Below are 22,050 nucleotides of genomic sequence, written 5' to 3'. Positions count from 1 at the left end.
CAAACATTTTCAAAGTATATTTTAGGTATTTCCTAACCTTACAAAAGTTCTAACAGGAAGAAATTAAAAAGTAATTTTCTAACGTTAGAAACCAAAAAAGCTATTCATCCAATTATCTTACAGTTTCATCACTGAAAACCTCAGTATCGTGTCTATGCCTACTTACTTGAATTGGCCTAAAGAAATAGGAACAGAAATAAAAAAAACAGGGGGCTGGGACCCCTGGGTGGAGCTGAAACCAGATAGTGAGGGGACGAGGAGACTTTTCACTGAATACCTTTTTATCATTTCTGGTTTTTATCAGTGTGCATGGACCTGTTCAAAATTCAGCAAACCCTCTTCCTCTGTACATTTAATCTTCACCCAAACTTCGATGATAACTTTGAGCATTTTTGAGCTAGATAAGCAACAGATGCCAAGCACATTCAGACTCTACTCAAGAATAAGTGGACTAACTGTAGCCCAGCTGTTGACGAGGAAACCGCCATGTTGGACTTTCATTTACCTGCTGCAAAGGTCTTTCCCCTACACACACACACACACACACACACACACACACACACACACACACTCCCATTAAAACTTCAATCTAGAGCAATTTGGTAAGTACCTACAATATACCCTAAAAACAGTTTAATAGAACTAGAGAATAAATTACTGATGAGGACGAATTTATCATTACAAGAGCCAAGTGAAATCATTTCATGAACATGTTAATGGTAGAAGGGCAGATGAGGCTGGTCAGGCAGGGTGGGATGAGATCATGAGGGACACCAACACCGGACCAAAAACCAAGAGTCTTACCATTTTTCACAGCCACAAAAATGTCCTTCAAAGTTGGCAAATAGCTGCTTTGTTTGATTTGCAGGATCCTAGCCATTTTGAGGACAATAGGAGCTTGAAGCTAAATTGAAGAAAATTTAATTCAAGCTAGATTAATGACTAAATAGATACATTTGGTAATAAAACACTTATATTTTACTCATGCACAATACCCACAGTATTCAAAAAAAAAAAGACTCATCTGGCTTCAAGTTGAAAATAATTTTTAAAAGCAATTTTTCCTTAAGCTTGAATTTTACTTTATGTTTACAGCTCTTGAGTATTCACAGAGTGTCAATTAACTCTTTAAGTGTAAAATATTAAACTTCCCACATAAAATCTCCTGCTGTGTTTCAGAGAATCTGAGAGACACATGAAATGCAAATGAACGTCTTAGTTTGCAGGATATTAAATCAAGGAACATGTAAGGCAAACAGCAGAGGAACCAAAGTTAGCTCTTCCAAAGCCACATCTCTCCACTCGGCAAGACGCGACTCCTTCCTACATCAGTTCAATCAACTAAATTTTACCATCTTTGACATTTCCCTGGGGAACGACTCTCTCCTATGCCACAGTGTTTCCAATTATTAAATGCTGTCAAAATATTCTCCAAATGGCAAACTTACTTTTAATCCGCATTCATTTCTAAAGTGCCTATCATATAAAACTTTGGAACAAGAAACGAGAACAGACTATTAAGTCATTCAAAAACAGTATTTTAAGCCTCTGAAGGTACTGGAAGTCATTGCTGTAGAAACCAAATTCTACAACTGACTTTCCTAATTCAATTTGTAAGCAATTTGTAGGGCTATCTACTTACTTGATCATAAATGCATGACAGATTTTCTCTCCTCATCATCCAGAAATCCAGTTCAGTTTGAGGATTCGACTGAAGACAATTCAGCAAAGGCTGCACGGAATCTTTTTCTACGATTTCTTGGATCTGATATGACCATTTAATAATCACTGACTCAATTGCATGGAGTACTGTCCTTTCATTTGATTCTAGCATACAAGCACTGAAATGATTAATAGAATAATTCAAAAACCAACTGTTTCACCTAAATAAAGATAGCACTCGGATCTTAAGATCTATTTGGTGTATCCATAAACTAGTTTTCCAAATATAAATGCTTCAGAATCAGATCCCTTATTTTTATAGTCCCACTTTTAGTTGTGATGTAAACATTGTTAAACAAATAATCATAACCTTAAACCATTATTGCTAAAAGAATACTGTTGAGGGACGCCTGGATGGCTCAGTCGGTTAAGCATCTAACTTCAGCTCAGGTCATGATCTCATGGTTCGTGAGTTTGAGCCCCGCATCAGGCTCTGTGCTGACAGCCCAGAGACTGGAGCCTGCTTCGGATTCTGTGTCCCCCTCTCTCTCTGCACCACCCCTGCTTGTGCTGTCTTTCAAAAATGAATAAACATTAAAAAAAAATACTCTTGACATCATGTCAATTGTTACAGCCTGCTTTTTGTGCAGTCTGCTTTTAGGAGATGTACTTTGTGGGGCATGTGGGTGACTCAGTTGGTTGAGCATCTGACTCTTGATTTCAGCTCAGGTCATGATCCCAGGGTTGTGGATGGGATGGAGCCCGCTTTAAAATTCTCTCTCCCTCTGTCCCTCTCCCCTCCTTGCACTCTCTAAAATAAAATTTTAAAAAGTGTACTTAGTAAGGAAATAATATACACGGTGCTCTGTACAACCTTTTTAAAAAAATGATAGAATTCTTGTGCTAATAGCTTCTATGTTAATTGGGTATGTAGGCTCTCCACTTTAATATCCGATATATACCATATCATTACATACTTGGTCTCTGAGTATTTCTGATCCAGGTCGATTTTTCCTGCAATTGTGGGAATTGGTAGAAGAGTTCTTCTCAACATTTTGCCCCGAAAAACATGCATTTTATTTTTCATGGCTTCTATGTGATGTTCCATGTCTTGTGAAATAAAACAGGACCAGGATTTATGGTTGTTCCTATTAGAAAGAATGGGCACTAAAATCTAAAGAGAAACATTTCCAAAAGAAGTTAATTTACAGACAGTGTACTCCTTCAAAGATTTTCTTGTCATACAAAATCAGCCACAAAACCACTCAATTTCTTAAATATCAAATTTACAAAGAGAGGACAAAAATCAGTATTCCATTTAGACATTATCAATTAGGCAAATACTTGCAAAGTGCAAATACTATAATGCTTGTTCACTCATTTACTTATTTATCAAACATTTGTGGAAGTTCCCAATGACTCAAACACGGCATAAAACAAACACAACCATGTCAAGTAAGCAAACTACTTTCCTAATGCAAACTGAGCACACTGGCAGGTACATGAATGAAAAAAAATTTTACGAATCACATGGAAGCAAAAGTAATCTTCTCGAGCCCTGGGTGGCATGCCGGTTGATGGTCAAAAAGATGTTTATTAATCAGATGGACCTTATTTGGAACTCCCTCTCCCACTGAGCTGGGAGGATCATGTATGTGACACCGTGTATGTGAAAACCCTCAAGAATTATCTTTGTATTCCCAGGGCCTGGCAGACGTTAATAAGAATGAGTTGAGTGAATGAAGTTAGTAGCCTCTTCTTGTTTTCCCACTCCTTTCTAGTAGCTACTATTGTAAACACTTTTCATTTTTTCTGATCATCTGCCTGGTGTACCAGCATTACACTACAGAATTTCCATTAGCTGAAATGCTCAGAAAACAATTACTCCACCTTTTGTCTACTTTGACAATACAATTACTTTTGTTTTCTGTGTTGAAACTAATCTTTCCAAAGTGTATTATTACATTTTCCTGCTTAGCACTGACTACAAGTCAAGCTAGGAAAACAGAAAAATAAGAAACAGTCTTTGCTGGGGATAATCTCATGGGTTAGTTCCTTTGCTACAAGAACTACCGTGATTGGAGGCATGTTCAGGATGTAATGTGGAGACACAGGATATACACCTGGCTCTGGAAGGGACAGGTGTTAGGGAAGACCTGCCACAAAAGGTGCTACTTGATTAAAATGGTGAAGATGAGGGCCTTCTGGGTGGAGTCAGTTAAGCGGCCGACTCTTGATTTCAGCTCAGGTCATGATCTCACAATTTGTGGGATCCAACCCCAAATCAGGCTCTGTGCTGACAGCGTGGAGCCTGCTTGAGATTCTCACTCTCCCTCTCTCCGTCCCTCACCCCCACACACGTTTAACTGCTTTCTCTCAAAATAAATAAACAAACTTAAAAATACATAAACAAAACGTTGAAGATGAAATTGCAGAGCAGGCACTCCAGAAAACTCAACACCAACAAAATCATTCAGGGCTCCAGAAGTATAGTGCTTCTGGAAACCTGCCACTCTGGGATTAACTTTGAGAAAGGCAGGGTAGTTCATGAAAAGCTTTAGAAATTAGACTGTAGACTTGAAGTTTATTGGGCATAACATTCACTGACCCACTAGAAAACTCTCTAGACTAAATCTCCAGTATCAGCAACTATTTCTAAATAATAGGCACGAGGAAAATTCTGGTTATTTGGCATATCTAACTTACCAGTTATGGTTTCAAACTTTCACTCTATGATTCTGTGGCAAAGCCAACTACTTTTAAATTTGAATATTTCTGTCACAAGCTGTAGATAAAACTGTGAAATTGTGAGCCACATGCTTTGCAGAGCAATTAGTCAAAGCGCGAGCGTGTTTCCGTAAATGTCATTTAAAACAGAGGTGCCTGGGTGGCTCAGTTAAGCATCTGACTTTGGCTCAGGTCATGATCTCATGGGCCATGGGTTTGAGCCCCACGATGGGCTCTGTGCCCCAAAGCAGGCTGCAAGCTCTGAGTCTCCCTCGCTCTCTGCCCCTCCCCCTACTTGCACTCGCTCTCAGAAAAAAACATTAAGAAAAAAAAAAAACATCATTCAAAACAAATAGACCTGGGATATGCTTTTTCATTACAATACATCTTCTTAAACTATACACAAAGTAATTCAATTAATTGGGGGTTTTATTTTGTCTCAGTTGGGAAATGTTTTCCTACTTTTTGCGGTTTAGAAGAAAAATTCCAAACTTTTTCTGAGCACTAAAATAATTTAAATATGCTTACATATTCAATACGTATATATACAACATGTAACTATAGATTAATGAACTACGGTGCCTCTGCTGTGTTTTCTTTACCTATGTTCTTTCTTTGATCCCTTTTTAAGCTAGGGATTTTCTTTTTACAATGGTTTTTAAGTCAATAGTTATTATTACCAGGGCAATGCTTTCAACATGTGGGAGCCTAGGCCTCTCCCAGACATCTTAAATTGCAATGTCCAAGGATGGGACCTAGACACTAACTATAAGAACCAAATCACACTTCCACTTTAGCTTGATAAGCCAAATGGATAACAGTAATTCACAATAATTATTTCTTTAAAGATTTAGACCAATATAATACATAAAGAAATAACTAGCCAGAGGAGTTAAGATGGTGGAGCAGCATGGAGACCCTAAGCTTGTCTCATCCCTGCAATGCAGCTAGAGCAGCACCAAACCATTTTGAACACCTAGGAAATTGATCTGAGGATTAACGCAACAATCTGCATAACTTGAGCCATAGACCCTGGCAGGTACACAATGCAAAGAGGTGAACTGGAGGAGAGAAAAGCCACGGAAGGTAGGGAGCCATGTTCACAGAGAGAGGACAGAGAAAAAGAAGAGGAGAGCGTGGTACATCGGGATCATGCAAGAAAAGCACTCCCCCCAAAAGTAGTTGGAGAGAAAGAGTGAAAACACAGGGGACTTAACAGGAAATCTGTTCCCCAAACCAATGATGGAGAGAAAGTAGAGGGTTTCAATACCACCAGGATTCTACAAATAGTGGAGTGCGGAGTCTGAAGTTCCAAAGTTCAGTCCCTGGTGGTACTCTGGTAATGAAGTAAAACAAATCCCCAGAAGCAGGCAGCCGGGTCTGAGGAGTCTGTGCGCCACCTGGGGAGAAGCAGTTTCCCTGCTTGGAGTGGATTTGGTAGAGGCCATACAGCCTCCCCACAGGCAAAGGTCCCAGCACACCCTGGAGAGCAGTCATGTTTGCTGGTATTGAGACAAAGACGCCAGAGGGCAATGAAACCTGGCACCAGCTGTGTGTAGTGATTTGCCATAATCTCTGAACCTCTGCCCCTGTGAGATCACACGAACCTTTTCTGGGGCAAGCTGACCCTAGTCATTGATCAGCGAGCCCCTCCCCCCAGAGAGCTGGCATAGGTCCAAGCAGCAGGGGTCTCTGAAGTGTGGGGTTTTGAAACACAACCTCATCTGAGATAAAACTCTGGAGGGGGGTGCTGCCTGGCAGGTGGACAGCTTGGACATGGCCAGGGTAGAGGCAGGGAATGGACAGAGGCCTGAGATCAAGGAGGGGTACTTAATCACAGGTTGGTGAGAGTATACAAATTCCTGCACCAGAGACTAGGGAGCTGGGTAAGGCCATTTCCACTTCCCCTGCACACGCACATGTGAGGATGCACACGGATCCACCCCAGTCAGCTATGCTGCGACCCTGATGGAGAACAGAGGCTTTACACCAAGCACCACCCAACTGTGCCCTCCAAGCACATTCCGCAGAAGACTAGCACAAGTCACTCCACCTGTTCAGTATACGGACTATAGAACGCTTCATAGTTTCAGTTCTAAGGGAAAGTGGATGTAAATTCATTCAGCTTTCATTCTGTTTGCTAAAGGTTCATTTATTTGTTCATTTTCTTTGCTTCTGTTTGGGTTTAAATTGTTTTCTTTTTTCTTCTTTTCTTTCTCTTTCTTGAATACAGAAAGAAGAAAACTTATTTACTTCATTTTTAATTTTTTTAAATATATTACTCTATTTCATTTTCTTTCTCTTATTATACATTTTTTTTTATTTTGTAAGTTTTTTCTTACCTTTTTTTTTCTTTCCTTTTCTACATTCTATGAAGTTTCTTTCAACAGGCAAACCAAAACAGACCTAGGATCTAGCTTCCTTTTTTTTTTGTTTTTAATTCTTTAATTTTTATTTTTCATTTTATTAATTTTTCCCTTCATCCAAAATAACAAAATGGAGGAATTCACCCCAAAAGAAAGAATAGGAAGAAATGACAGCCAGGGACTTAACACAGATATAAGTAAGATATGTGAACTAGAATTTAGAACCACAATAATAAGAATAATATCTGGGATTGAAAAAAGCATAGAAGACACCAGAGAATCCTTTTCTGTGGAGATAAAAGAAATACAATCTAGTCAGGCCGAAATTAAAAAAATGCTATACCAGAGATGCAATCTCAAATGTATGCCACTACAGCAAGGGATGGATGAAGCAGAGGAGAGAATCAGTGATACAGAAGATAAAATTATGGAGAATAATGAAGCAGAAAAAAAAAAAAAGACATAAACAAAGGCAAAAGATCATGATACAAGACTTAGAGAACTCAGTGACTCATTAAAAAGGAATAAAATCCCAATCAAAGGAGTCCAGAAGATGGAGAGAGAGAAGAGGCAGAAAGTTTATGTGAGCAAATTATAGTGGAATACTTGCCTAACCTGGGGAAGCACACAAACGTCAAAATCCAAGAAGCAATGAGAGCTCCCATTAGATTCAACAAAAAATGACCATGACCAAGGCATATCATACTCAAATTCACAAAATACACAGACAAGGAAATAATTATGACATCAGCAAAGGAACAAAGTCCTAACCTCTAAGGGAAGACAGATGAGGTTGTCAGCAGACCTATCCACAGAAACTTGGCAGGCCAGAAGGAAGTGGCAGAATATATTCAACGTGCTGAATTGGAAAAATATACAGCCAAGAATTCTTTACCCAGCAAGGCTATCATCCAAAATAGAAGGAAAGATAAAGAGTTTCCCAAACAAAAACTAAAGGAGTTCACGACCACTAAACCAACCCTGTGAGAAATTTGAAGGGAGACTCTGAGTGGAGAAAAGACCAAAATAAAACAACAAAGACCAAACCAACAAAGGCTAGAAAGGACCAGAGAACACCAGAAACATCAAGTCTACAGGCAACACAATGGCACTGAATTCAAATATTTTGGTACTCACTCTAAATTTAAGTGGACTAAATGCTCCAATCAAAAGACACAGGATATCAGAATGTATAAGAAAAGAAGACCCATCTATGTGCTGCTTACAAAGACTCATTTTAGACCTAAAGACACCTGCAGATTGAAAGTAAGGGAATAGACAATCATCTATCCTGCTAATGATTATCAAAAGAAAGCTGGAGTAGCCATACTTTTATCAAACTAAATTTTAAAATAAAGGCTGTTACAAAAGATCAAGAAGAGCATTATATCATAATTAAGGGGTCTATCCACCAAGATGTTAACAGTTGTGAATATTTATGCCCCCAACATGGTAAAACCCAAATATATAAATCATTTAATCACAAACATAAATAAATGTATAGGTAACAATACAGTGATTGTAGGGGACTTTAACACCCCACTTACACCAAAGGACAGACCACATAAGCAGAAAGTCAACAAGGAAACAATGGCTTTCAATGACTCACTGGATCAGATGGACTTAAAAGATATATACTGAACATTTCATCCTAAAACAGCAGAATACACATTCTTGAGTGCACATGGAACATTCTCCAGAATAGATCACATACTGGATCACAAATTGGCTCTCAGAAAGTACAAAAATATGGAGATCATATCATGCATACTTTCAGAGCACAATGTTATAAAACTTGAAATGAACCACAAAAGGAAAAAAATTTGGAAAGACGATGAATACTTGGAGATTAAAGAACATCTTACTAAAGAATGAATGGGCTAAATAAGAAATTAAAGAGGAATTTTAAAAGTACAGGAAGCCATTGAAAATGAAAACATGGCAGTCCAAAACCTCTGGGATACAGCAAAGGTGGTCATAAGAGGGAAGTATATAGCAATCCAGGCCTTCCCTAAAGAAGGAGAAAGGTTTCAAATACACAACCTAATCTAACACCTAAAAGATCTGGAAAAAACAACAAATAAAGCCCTAAACCAGCAGAAGAAGGGAAATAATAAAGATTAGAGCAGAAATCAATGATGTCGAAATCAAAGAAAACAGAACAGATCAATGAACCCAGAAGCTGGGTCTTTGAAAGAATAAACAAAATTGATAAACCCTTAGCCAGGCTGATCAAAAAGAAAAATGACCCAAATAAATAAAATCACGAATGAAAACAGGAAAGATCACAACCACCACTGCAGAAATACAAACAATAAGAGAATATTATGAACAATTATACGCCAACAAATTGGGCAATCTGGAAGAAATGGACAAATTTCTATAAACATATAAACTACAAAACTAAAACAGGAAGAAATAGAAAATTTTAACAGACCCATAACCAGTAAAGAAATTGAATCAGTGATCAAAAATCTCCCAACAAGAATCCAGGGCTGGATGGCTTCCCAGGGGAATTCTACCAAACATTTAAAGAAGAGTTAACACCAATTCTTTTGAAGCTGATCCAAAAAATAGAAATGGAGGGAAAACTTCCAAACTTATTCTATGAAGCCAGTGTTACCATGATTCCAAAACCAGGCAAAGACCCCACTAAAAAAAGAGAACTACAGACCACTTTTCCTGATGAACATGGATGCAAAAATTCTCAACAAGATACTAGCCAACTGGACACAACAATACATTAAAAGGATTATTCACCATGATCAAGTAGAATTTGCTCCTGGGATGCAGGGCAGGTTAAATATCTGCAAATCAATCAATGTGATACATTACATCAATAGCAGACAGGACAAGAACCACATGATCCTCTGACTAGATGCAGAGAAAGTATTTGACAAAAAAGAGCATCCTTTCTTGATAAAAACCTTCAAGAAAGTAGGCAGAGAAGGAATGTACCTCAAGATCATAAAGGCCATATATGAAAAACCCACAGCTAATATCATCTCAATGGGAAAAAAAAACTGAGAGCTTTCCCCCTAAGGTCAGGAAGAAGACAGGGATGTCCACTCTCACCACTGTTATTCAACCTAGTGTTGGAAGTCCTAGCCTCAGCAATCAGACAACACAAAGAAACAAAAGGCACCCAAATTGGCAAGGAGGAAGTCAAATTTTCACTCTTCGCAGATGACGTGATATTCTCTGTGGCAAACCCAAAAGACTCCACCAAAAAACTGTTAGAACTGATCCATGAATTCAGCTAAGTCGCAGGATATAAAATCAATGTACAGAAATTGGTTGCATTTCTATACACCAATAATGAAACAGCAGAAAGAGAAATCAGGGAATCAATCCCATTTACAACTGCACCAAAAACTATAAAATACTTAGGAATAAACCTAACCAAAGAGGTGAAAGATCTATACACTGAAAACTATAGAAAACTGATGGTAGAAGCTAAAGAAGACACAAAGAAATGGAAAAGAACATTCCATGTTCATGGATGGGAAGAACAAATACTGTTAAAATGTCAGTACTACCCAAAGCAATCTACATATTCCACACAATACCTATCAAAATAACATCAGCATTCTTCACAGAGCTAGAACAAACAATTCTAAAATCTGTATAAAACCAGAAAAGACCCCAAATAGCCAAAGCAATCCTGAAAAAGAAGACCAAAGCTTGAGGCATCACAATTCTTGACTTCAAGCTATATTACAAAGCTGTAATCATCAAGACAGTATGGTACTGGCACAACAGACACATAGATCAATGGAACAGAAGAGAGAAGCCAGAAATGAACCCACAAAGGTATGGCCAACTCATCTTTGACAAAGCAGGAAAGAGCATCCAGTGGAATAAAGACAGTCTCCTCAGCAAATGGTGCTCAGAAAACTGGACAGCGACATGCAGAAGAATGAACCTGGACTACTTTCTTACACCATCCACAAAAATAAACTCAAAATGGATGAAAGACCTAGATTTAAGAAAGGAAACCATCAAAATCCTGGAGGAGAGAACAGGCAACAACCTCTTGGATGCTGGCCACAGCAGCTTCTTACTTGACATGTTTCCCAAGGCAAAGGAAACAAAAGCAAAAATGAACTATTGGGACCTCATCAAGATAAAAAACTTCTGCACAGTGAAGTAAAAAAACAGCAAAACTAGAAGGCGAATGACAGAATGGGAGAAGTTACCGGCAAATGACCTAACAGATAAAGGGTTAGTATCCAAAATCTATGAAGAACTTATCAAACCCAACACCCAAAAAACAAAGAATCCAGTGAAGAAATGGGCAAAAGACTTGAATAGACACTTTTCCAAAGACATCCAGATGGCTAACAGACATAGGAAAAAGTGCTCAGCATCACTCATCATCAGAGAAATACAAATCAAAACCACAATGAGGTACCACTCACACCTGTCAGAGTGGTGAAAATTAACAACTCAAGTGACACAGATGTTGGCAAGGATGTGGAGAAAGAGGACCTTTTGCACTGCTAGTGGGAATGCAAACTGGTGCAGACAGTCTGGAAAACAATATGGAGGTTCCTCAAAAAATTAAAAATAGAACTACCCTATAACCCAGCAATTGCACTACTAGGTATTTATCCAAAGGATACAAGAGTGCTGTTTTAAAGGGGCATATACACCCCAACATTTATAGTAGCACTATCGACAATAATCAAAGTATGGAAAGATACCAAATGTCCATTGATGAATGAATAAAGAATATGTGATATACACACATACACAGACACACACACACACACACACACATATACAATGGACTATTACTTGGTGATCAAAAAGAATGAAATGTTAGTATTTGCAACAATGTGGATGGAACTAGAGTGTATTACCCTAAACAAAGTAGGTCAGTCGTACTTCATAGGATTTTACTCATATGTGGAATTTAAGAAACAAAACAGATGAACATAGAGGAAGGGAAGCAAAACTAAGATAAAAACAGAGAGGGAGACAAACCACAAGAGACTCTTAAATACAGAGAACAAACTGAGGGTTGCTGGCAGGGTGTTGCGTAGGGGGATGGGCTAAATGGGTGATGGGCTTTAAGGAGGGCACTTGTTGGGAGGAGGGGTTATATGTAAGTGATAAATCACTAAATTCTATTCCTGAAATCATTACTATATGTTAAATAACTTGGATTCAAACAAAATGTTAAAAAAATTTTTTTTAATTAAAAAAAGAAGTAATGTGAGAAGGTAAGAAAGAAAAGAAAGAAAATTAAGTGTCTGACTTTCAATTTAGACTCAAGTCATGATCTCAGTTTGTGTGTTGAAGCCACACATCAGGTTCTACACTGAGAGCACGGAGCCGGCTTGGGATTCTCTCTCTCCTTCTCTCTGCCCCTCCCCCCACTCATTCATTCATTCTCTCTCTCCCACAAAAATAAACATAAAAAATTTGTTTTAAAAAGAAATAACTGGGGCGCCTGGGTGGCTCAGTAGGTTGAGCGTCTGACTTCGGCTCAGGTCATGATCTTGCGGTCCGTGAGTTCGAGCCCCGCGTCGGGCTCTGTGCTGACCACTCAGAGCCTGGAGCCTGTTTCAGATTCTGTGTCTCCCTCTCTTTGATCCTCCCCCATTCATGCTCTGTCTCTCTCTGTCTCAAAAATAAATACACGTTAAAAAAAAAAAAATTAAAAAAAAAAACAAAACTACATAACATTTTAAATACTTTTGCTAAATATTATAAAATATAATACAGCTACAACTAAGAGTACACAGGAACACATAAGAATGTTGAAGAGCAGATTGGGAGTTCAGCTTTGGATATGTCAGATTTGAGACATTACACACTAAATGGCTATGTCCACAAGACGATGGATACCTAAGCTTGAAGTTTAGGAGAGAGGTCCAGGCTGGAGACACAAGTCTGGGAGTCCCCAGCACATCAGCATGAATTCCCATAAATCACTGAGTCAAACTCCAAAAAACGGTTCATAATGAATGCAAGTGAGAATACATTAGATCATTTGAATGAGAAAAAACTAAACATGAAGGCACAAATGACATTCCCAACCTGCAGTTCAAATACTTGGTCCATCCCTTTTTTATTCCATCCCATTAAGAAGCCAAACACTAGAAAACTCCCTCAGTACTTTACAGACCACTTCACTACCTCAGTAACAGTCTCTCCTTCACTCAACAGGATGACCAATTCAGCAGTCCTCTGCATGTCGTGTCTTTTGTTAATGTATAAATCAGAGAGTTGGAGGTTGATTAGCTTGGAATGCAAGTCACTGACATTCCATGTGACTGCACAACTTCCCAATCAAGCCAGCCCTGATAAAAAACCTTCCCAGAACATGCACCGCCACGGCCGTCTTCCAATCAACACATAATTTGGGTTTGGTCACTGCCTTTGCTGGCAACCACATGAAAAAGTTATGTGGCTGTTTATTTTCTAATCGGTCTCTCCACCCTTGTTTCTCACTACCTCCCAGCTCAGGTTCCCCGATCCAGCTACATTAATTTACTCCTTTTTTTAAAAAGAACCTACATTTCCTCACCTCTGTGCCTTTGTAGTGCTTCTCCCTCTGCTCAGAAAGCCCTTCCTCCTCCTACACCTAGCTATCTCCTCCTTGTCCTTCAACACTATGGGGACCACATAATTTACCATACAATTCCGGAGGCTTTCGAGAGTACAAAGAAACACTAAAAAGCCTTAGCGGACATTAACTGATCTCTGACAGTTCTAAGCCAAAAGTACCCCAGGCAAACTGAGACCTAGGATCATCCTATTTCAGAGTCCCCAGCCCCTGCCAGCCCTGTAGGTGTGGGGAGCATCATGAGGCTCCCACCCCATGATGCTGAAGACTCCTCCAGGAGCCTCCTGTGTCCTCCTACTGCAAGCTCAGCAACCTGCCTCCCTCATCAGACTACATGTCTTCTGAGGACACAAACTACATCACTAACTACCATGTGGTGTGGCCAGTCACTAGCAATGAGTAGGTCTTCAATAAACAGTGATTAAATGAATAAATGAGATTAGCATAAAATTTCTCGAGTGTCCTCTTCACCGGTCCAAAACAATCCAAATGGAAAGAGAGATCATATGCCAAATGCTTCTCTAAAGAAATACCTTGAAGCTTCAGGGTTTGGTCTCTTATAACAACAGGGTATCAGCCCTTAATTGACCTTCATTCATGTAACAAGTCCGGAGCTCCTACTACGTGTCAGGCAACGTCTTGGGTGTTTGGGCCACAACAGGGAGCAAAACAAAGATTCAAAGCTGGGACTAGGGTTAGGCAAGTGAGGCATTCACACAGGAAATAGAATCTAAAAGCCACCAAAAAACTCAGTAATCAAGACGAATAATTTTTTAAGATACTTTTTAAATCAAAATTAATGCAACAAAAATGATGAATTATCACTATTTTTAAATAAAGGCAACATCAGTATTACGGGTTTATTTTTGCTTCGGGCTCCAATATGATCTAGTACAGTACTGTTAGTGATCGACTGTTTATTTAAATGTTGACTTTTTCATTTTGATTTTTTATTAATGTTTACCTATTTCTTGAGAGAGACAGTGTGGGGGTGGGGAGGGGCAGAGAAAGAGAGAGAGACAGACACCAAATCCAAAGCAGGCTCCAGGCTCTGAGCTGTCAGCACAGACCCCAATGCAGGGCTAGAACCTGTGAGATCATGACCTGAGCCAAAGTCTGAGACTTAACCGACTTAGCAACCCAGGCACCCCTCATTTTTATTTATTTATTTTTTAAATACTGCATTGAAAGGAGGGCAGTTGTTGGGATGAGCACTGGGTGCTATACGTAAGCAACGAACCATGGGAATCTACCCCGAAAACCAAGAGCACACTTTACGCACTATATGTTCACCAATTTGACAATAAATTGCATTAAATAAAAAACCATGAACTCATATAAATATTATGTACATCTCAATTTAAAAAAATAAAATAAATACTGCGTTAAAATTTCATCCTGATATTGAGGGTTTTTTTGTTTTGTTTTGTTTTTGCTCCCTTTGCCTCCCTATAAATTTGCTCTTGAAGTGGGTGCCTCATTTGCTGACCCTAGTCCCTACCCTCCTCAAGGGTGGCTTTAATAAAAGATATATGAGTAAAAAGACTTGAAGGACATTAAGGGGTTAGCTGCGTGAATTCTGGGGGAGGTAAAGAAATAGTAGGGGCAACAGTGTACCTGAGACAATTAAGGATCAGCAAGGAGGTCACGAGTTAGCAAGTGAGAAGAGTTTAAAGAGGTCACAGGGAGGTCAGGTCACAGATTCTGGACTAGGGATTGCATCCTTTAATACACCTAAGAACCAATGATGATCCTGCCTCAGTAGCTCTGAAGACGACCCTGAGATTCTACAGTTCTACCAAGTTTTTAGGTAAGGCTGATAGCTGTGATCCACAGAGAACACAGAACATGCAAAGTCTAGACTACTAAAAGCATTTGGGCCCTTATTCAGAGTAAAACGAGAGCAGAGAAGTTACATGTTCAGACTCATGCTTCAACAGAATCCCTTTAGCTGCTATGTTGGGAATACATTCTAGATGGAAACCACACAAAAGCATAGAGATTAGTTAAGAGATGAAAGCATGGGAATGCAAACTGGTGCAGCCACTCTGGAAAAAGGTATGGCGGCTGCTCAAAAATTAAAAATAGAACTACCCTATGATCCAGTAATCACGCTACTAGATATTCACCCAATAACTACAAAAATACTAATTAAAAGGCATACACGTACCCCTATGTTTATGACAGCATTATTAACAACAGCCAAATTATGGAAGCAGCCCATTGACAGATGAATGGATAAGGAAGATTTGGTATATACATAAAATGGAATATTATTTTTCCATAGAAAAGAATGAAATCTTGCCACTTGTAATGACATGGATGGATCCAGAGAATATAATGCTAAACAAATTAAGTCAGAGAAAGAAAAATACCATATGTCACTCAAGTGAAATTTCAGAAACAAATCAAATGAGTGAAGGAAAAAAAAAAAAAAAGAAGAGGGAGATGAACCAAGAATCAGACTCTTAACTACAGAGAACAAACTAATGGTTACAGGAAGGGAGGTGGGTAGGAGGATGGGTAAAACAGGCAATGGAGATTAAGGAGTGCACTTTTCATGATGAACATGAATTCATCATGATCTTGGTGTGGATTTGTGTGTGATGTATAGAATTGTCGAATCACTCTACTGTCTACCTGAAACTAATATAACACTGTATGTTAATTCCTATATAATGTAACAAAATGAAATGAAATAATAACATTAAAAAAAAAAAGAGAGAGAGAGAGAGATGAAAGCAGTAGCACAGGTGAGAGACAATGGTGAACCAGACCAGAGTTGTAGCAGGAGAGGAGTATGGAGGCTGATTCTCAGTGTATTTTGAAGGTAGAACTTGCATGATTTCCTTTTGTTAAATATTATTTTAATCCAAGTTAGTTAACATATAGTGTAGTATTGGTTTCAGGAGAATTTAGTGATTCCTCATCGACCAATGACACACAGTGTTCATCCCAACAAATGCCTTCCTTAATGCCCATCACCCATTTAGCACATTACCCTACCCAACCCCCTCTAGCAACCCTCAGTTTCTCTATAGTTAAGAAACTTTTATGGTTTTCCCCCCTCTCTTTTTCTTATTTTTCCTTCCCTTCCCCTATGTTCAACTATTTTGTTTCTTTAATTCCATAAATGAGTTAAATCATATGATATTTATCTTTCTGACTTTTTTGTTTAGCATAATACATTCTAGTTGCATCCATGTTGTTGCAAATGGCAACATTTCATTCTTTTTGATCACCAAGTAATATTCCATTGTACATATATAAATTGAATATATATATATATATATATATATATATACATATATATATATGCATGCCACATCTTCTTTATCCATTTGTCAGTCGATGGACATTTGGGCTCTTTCCATACTTTGCCCATTGTCAATAGCACTGCTATAAACATTGGGAAGCATATGCCCTTTCAAATCAGCACACCTATACCCTTTGGATAAATACCCAGTGGTGCAATTTCTGGGTCATAGGGTAGGTCTATTTTTAATTTTTTGAGGAACCTCCATATTGTTTTCCAGAGTGGCCACACCAGTTTGCATTCTGACCAGCAGGAACTTGCAAGATTTCCTGCCAGAACGGATACAACGTGTGACACAAAAGAGTTAGGGCCGTCTCAGTAGTTTTCTGGCTTGAGCAACTGGAAGGAAGGCGTTCATGCCACTATTGTGGAGATAACCACAAGTAATGCAGTGGAGGCTGGGGAAGGTCAGTTCAACTTTGGACAGGTTTGGGATGTTTATTAAAATGCAAGTGTGAATTTCAGGAAAACAAATGGATCCCCAAGTTTGAAATTCAGGAAAAAGATCTTGGCTAGAGAGACCACATCATCATAAGCCACTGTTAATCAGCCAATTTTGCGAGCTACACTGGATACGAAGCAAAGACAATCCTTATAAAAATGTTTTCAACCCAATCATCTATAGCCAGTCCTTAGGGCCTTCTTCATACCGAATGTAAGTCTTGTCCAAAAGTAAACCCAAGTGACTTCCTAAGTGTGATCTCATTTTTTTTGTTCCCAATACTCAGATCTTCAAGCATAATTACATGAATCTTCTAAACCACTTAAACTCTGAGCTTCTGGATGGCTTATACGTACAATAAATGTACTTGTAGACAGCTTACTCTCTTTCATTTCATCTTTCTCAGAGTGGAATGCAGACCCTGGTATGGAGATAAATCCACACCAAGATCAGAGGAACTTGCAAGAGTTGTGTATCTTCTGTCTGTTGCCAGACAGACAGTAATGTAAGAATTCAAACAGAGTACATCCTTGCCCTTCCAAGCCCCAGCTGATGGCAGTCTAGTTTCAAATGACCAAGAGTCATTCCCATTTCATGTGAAATGCGTTCATCAGGTTCAGTTCGGTAAAAATTTCTTGAGCTTCTGCTACAGACCAAAAGTGTCCCAGGTAAAGATAGAAAACTCTATCGGTGTGTCCCTGAAATCATCTAAAACCGAGTAATTTCAACAGGAGGAGAGGGAAACAGAGGTAAGGTGGTGAAGTTGGGAGTTAGAGAGAGACTTTGGCTAGTCCAAAGACAGCGAGAGAGACTCAGGAAGTAGAAGTGGCATGCAACAGAGAGACTGGGAAATCGTTAGTAATAAATATTCTGGGAATTATTCCTACCTTAAGCACTGGCCTTGGCAGAAATGCACTGATTACAGAGATCTGATTTACTTCTATCTAACCCAGGGGCTCTCAAAGTTTGGGGCACATTAAAATTGGGATTTTAACCATTGTAACCACCTGGCTCCCACCCCATTCTGATTTAATTGGTATTAAGGTTGACCAGAAAAAGGCAGGTTAGATAGTTCCCCAGGTGATTCTAATGTTCAGCAAAGTTTGAGAATCTCTGCTCTAATCCTACAGAACCTGGTCATTTGGTACGTCTTTCCTCAAAGACATACCATCAACAAACAGAATCGTATGAGATCAGATACTGTAGAAGATTGGCCCCACCCCAGACCTACTGGAGCAGCCTGACTTTAATAAAATCCCCAGGATCCCACATTAAATCCCATTTAAAAAAAAAAAAAAAAAAACACTTTAAAAAAAATCCCACCAAGGTACTTTTATTACAAGTATCAATAACCTGGGTTTAGACAGCATTTCTCTGATTTAAGGGGACAGAAAGAAGAATTTTAAAGCAACCACTTCAGAAATTCGTTTCTATTATCTTTCCACATTATCTGACCTGAGGGTCACAGAAACTAACAGAAATCTGAAAAACTTATGATACACGCTTCCAAAGTCTAAGTTTGTCTCTATTCAACGTGAAATTTAAAACCTATAGCTAATTACAAGAGCCTATTCAAGCTTCTTTTTACTTCCCATATTTATAAACAAAGAGAAAAAGGATAATCCTACAGATTACCATCTGTTGAATATTATCAGTATCCTCTCATTCAGAAACAGTTAACCACATTGCATCCACCTAAAGAGATTATTGGCTTCTACATTCTTTTTTTTAACCAGAGTTTTTCTGAATAATTCCAAGTGCCATAGAGATAAATTAAAGATTCAAATATTAAGGACAGACTAGTACCTCATCTAGGAAAGTAGTTACATGTCCGAAAGATGAGGCGGTTAACTCTCCAAATAAAACCGTTTGAGAAAAGTCATTTACTCCAATGTTTTCAGTAATCTTCTTGGCAATATAAACAAGTTTATGTTTTCCATCTCTTGGGATCTGAAACAAGAGCAAGATGATTAGTCCAAGTTCACAGTGTAGTTTCCATATTAACACATAGGATTTGCTCTAACTTGTAGCTAGATTGCTAAAAAAGGAATAAAACCTGGCATCTTGCCTACCTTTATAAATAAGGTAGTTCCACTGCTCTTTGCCCTACCTTCTGCAAACTGTATAGTTTTGTTCTTTTAGAATGCTAATTCCACAGCATTATTGGTATGTAAATATCACCTTTAAGGGGGCTTGTCAATTACCCAAGATCATTATATACCCTAACATCTCCTTATTAAAAACAAATATAAGGAGAATTTAGCATTTTTCTATCTTAGGAAAGGTCATTCCTTTTTATAACCTTTTTTTTTGTTGTTTGGAAATAAACCAAAGTGAAAGGAAGTTCAGGCACAAGAGGTTACTTTGTAAATCTATCCTCAAAATAAAATGTTGAATGAAGATATTTTAACATTTCCACAAGTACTGAGCTATTTCTTCAGATATGATGATTATTTAACTTAAGTAATCCTAGACTTAAGTATCCTATCTCCTTGTTTGACAAAATTTTTAATTAGTTATAATTGGGAAAAGAGCAAAACAAAAAAATTCAGATCTCAAAACCCTAAGGCAAATTCCTGTTACTCTTTCTCTGGGATCCTATTTCCCAACTATTAAAGTGACACACAGCGATGATAAACACTTCACACATACAACACATTACACTGAGGCACTGTAAACACTAAAGACTTGATTTTGGCTCAGGTCATGAACCCAGGGTGGCAGATCCAACCGCGCATCTGCTCCATGCTGAGTGTGGAACCTGCTTAAGATTCCGTCCCGCTCCCTCTGACCCTACCCTGCTCATGCTCTCTCTGAAATAAATAAAAAATAAAAATAAAAATAAAAATAAATGCTGAATACAAATGCTGTATTTATAAGTGATACCTTAACCTCCAACTACAAAGTCTAAAAAAAAAAAAAAAAGGAAGGAAGGGAGAAAGATGGAAGGAAAGAAAGGACTGCCCCCCTTCTCCCTCCAGGGCTGGTAAACACCATGTGTGCGCGGAGTGACAGAGCACTCCTTTTTTAAAGACTAAGTATTTTTCCTAGGATTAAATGTGACAGACAGACTTAGCATATGAAAAATTATTCAGGCTCTGCTAAAACATTTTTTAAAGACAGGACCCAAGATTGGCCCAAGAGCGATTGAAAACAGAAGTTATCTGGCACAGAGAACCCACCTTGCTCCCAAAGCCTAGGCAGTTGAAAAAGTGTAGCGTAGCTTTTCCTGCTTTATCTGGGTTGGGCAAACTAACCTTCTAGAAAACTAATCCACAGTTGCTTAACTGGAGAGTGGGCGCACGTGGGTGATTTTGCAAACTCCAAGGCAAGGGCTCCCAAAGAAAGTTTCTTAAAGCGCCTAAGTGCATGCCCCCAAGGGAACCCAAGGACGCGACTGGCCTGTCCCCGTACTGGCAGCCTGACAGGGTCCCTTAGACTGTCGCCCCTTACCTCCCGGGCGACTGCGAGTGGTCCCGCGGCGGCGACGCTGAAGACAAGGCAGGCGGGACTGGGGTTCTCCAGGAACTCTCCCAGGACCTGCCGGTTTTCCTCGCTCTCCAAATGCTGGCTCCATTTCTCCGCTGAGAGCCCTAGCATCAGCTCCAGGCGGCCGCCGAGAAAGCGCACCCGCGCGTCTCGGGCGAAACTCCGAGCTCTCCTGGCCGCCGCCGCCTCTTCCTCCTCTTCCTCTTCTTCCTCCTCCTCCACCCCTTCCTCCTCCAGCTCCTTCATGCCGACCTCCTCCAGGCTAGCGCCCGGAGTTAGGCGAAGGGCTGCTTCTTCTGGAAACCCGAACACTTCCCGGGCTGCCATCACGCACGTCCAAGAGAATGCTGGGTCGGTCGGCTCCACACGCTCGCGTCCCTGCCCAGCCTGGGGTGGGCGAGGACACTTCTCCCCACACGCGCTGCGGCAGACGCCCACCCCCTCCGGCGACTGCAAGCAGCGTGGCCGCTGGCCCACACCTGCTGCTACTTGGCTGCGGGCGTGGCACGCACTGCTAGTCCCACCGGCTGAGGCTCCGACCCAAGCGGAGCTGCGCGTCCAGTTTCCCGGGAGACGGCGTCCCCGCCCCAGTCAGCTGTGGGCGGGGTCAGCGCCCGGCTGAGGCCTTCCGGCTCAGGGCTCCTCCCATTGGGGGCGGCTCTGGAGGGCGTGTTCTCCTCGTGTCTCAGCCGCTGAGTGGGTGGCTTCTTCTGCCCAACGACACCTTGTCCTACTGGACGTTCCGTGGGGTTCCCAGGGAGCGAGAGTAACAGCCCATCACTGATTACTATAGTTTATGCAGTGCTGTCTTGTGCCGAGCTCCGCGCTAAATCCTTAGCCTTATTTCATATAATCCCTAGAAAGTCAGGGCTTCGACTGCTCAGTTTGTCTTATGAGCAAGGGAACCAAGTCACAAAGTGGCTGCGCGACAAGGAGAAAGTGGAACCGGCATTCAGACCTAGCGCTGAGGGCTTTTATTCACCTTACTGCAGGTTGTCTGAGTAGTACCAGAAAAGAGCTAACCCGGCAGTGCGACTTCTCTGGTTGTGGAAATAAAGATCTAGGTATTCGAAGCCCTGATTCTGATCCTCACCTGCTACTTAATAGAATGTTAATACGCCCAATAAGAGAATGGATAGCGCTCTTTGTGCACTGCAAAGCAGCACCAGAATTATCGTGCAATCCAAAAGTAAATAAAAGATCATGGGAGAAAAGTTCCAGATTAAAACCAGTCCCCATGATATTGCAATGGAAATTCAATATGGCATATTGACATCTGTTGAGTCTATTAAAGAAACTTACATTACTGAAGTAGCCAGAATTTTGTGGGAGGAGTCCTTGAGCTAAACTTTTTTTAATGGGTCCGCTTTAATTGTTCATTTCAAAACAAAAACTTCAATCCCCATTCCTTTCATGGGAGCTATGGAGGAGTGTTGCCCTCAATCCATTATAATAACTAATTATTGAGGGA

The 22,050-nt window shown here is 39.9% G+C and overlaps 1 protein-coding gene across 1 annotated transcript in view; it reads right to left on the bottom strand.

The window, feature by feature from the left end:
* The window catches only part of DNAH11 (dynein axonemal heavy chain 11), a 358,971-nt gene extending 337,830 nt beyond the window's left edge, over positions 1 to 21,141 (bottom strand). The window contains exons 1-5 of the mRNA XM_053898599.1: positions 20,544 to 21,141; positions 18,897 to 19,040; positions 2,640 to 2,836; positions 1,643 to 1,841; positions 805 to 904 (exon numbers count right to left, since the gene is read on the bottom strand). Of these exons, the coding sequence (XP_053754574.1) occupies positions 805 to 904; positions 1,643 to 1,841; positions 2,640 to 2,836; positions 18,897 to 19,040; positions 20,544 to 20,906 (1,003 nt within the window). The 5' untranslated portion in view covers positions 20,907 to 21,141. The remainder of the gene's footprint in view (positions 1 to 804; positions 905 to 1,642; positions 1,842 to 2,639; positions 2,837 to 18,896; positions 19,041 to 20,543) is intronic.
* Between the last annotated feature and the right edge of the window lie 909 nt (positions 21,142 to 22,050).

Source organism: Panthera pardus, unplaced genomic scaffold, assembly GCF_024362965.1.
Source record: "Panthera pardus isolate Hobbes unplaced genomic scaffold, ASM2436296v1 HiC_scaffold_8, whole genome shotgun sequence".
In the NCBI taxonomy this organism is placed as follows: domain Eukaryota; kingdom Metazoa; phylum Chordata; class Mammalia; order Carnivora; family Felidae; genus Panthera; species Panthera pardus.
The sequence above is the reverse complement of the archived record's forward strand: the minus strand, read 5'-3'. Positions and strand labels throughout refer to the sequence as shown.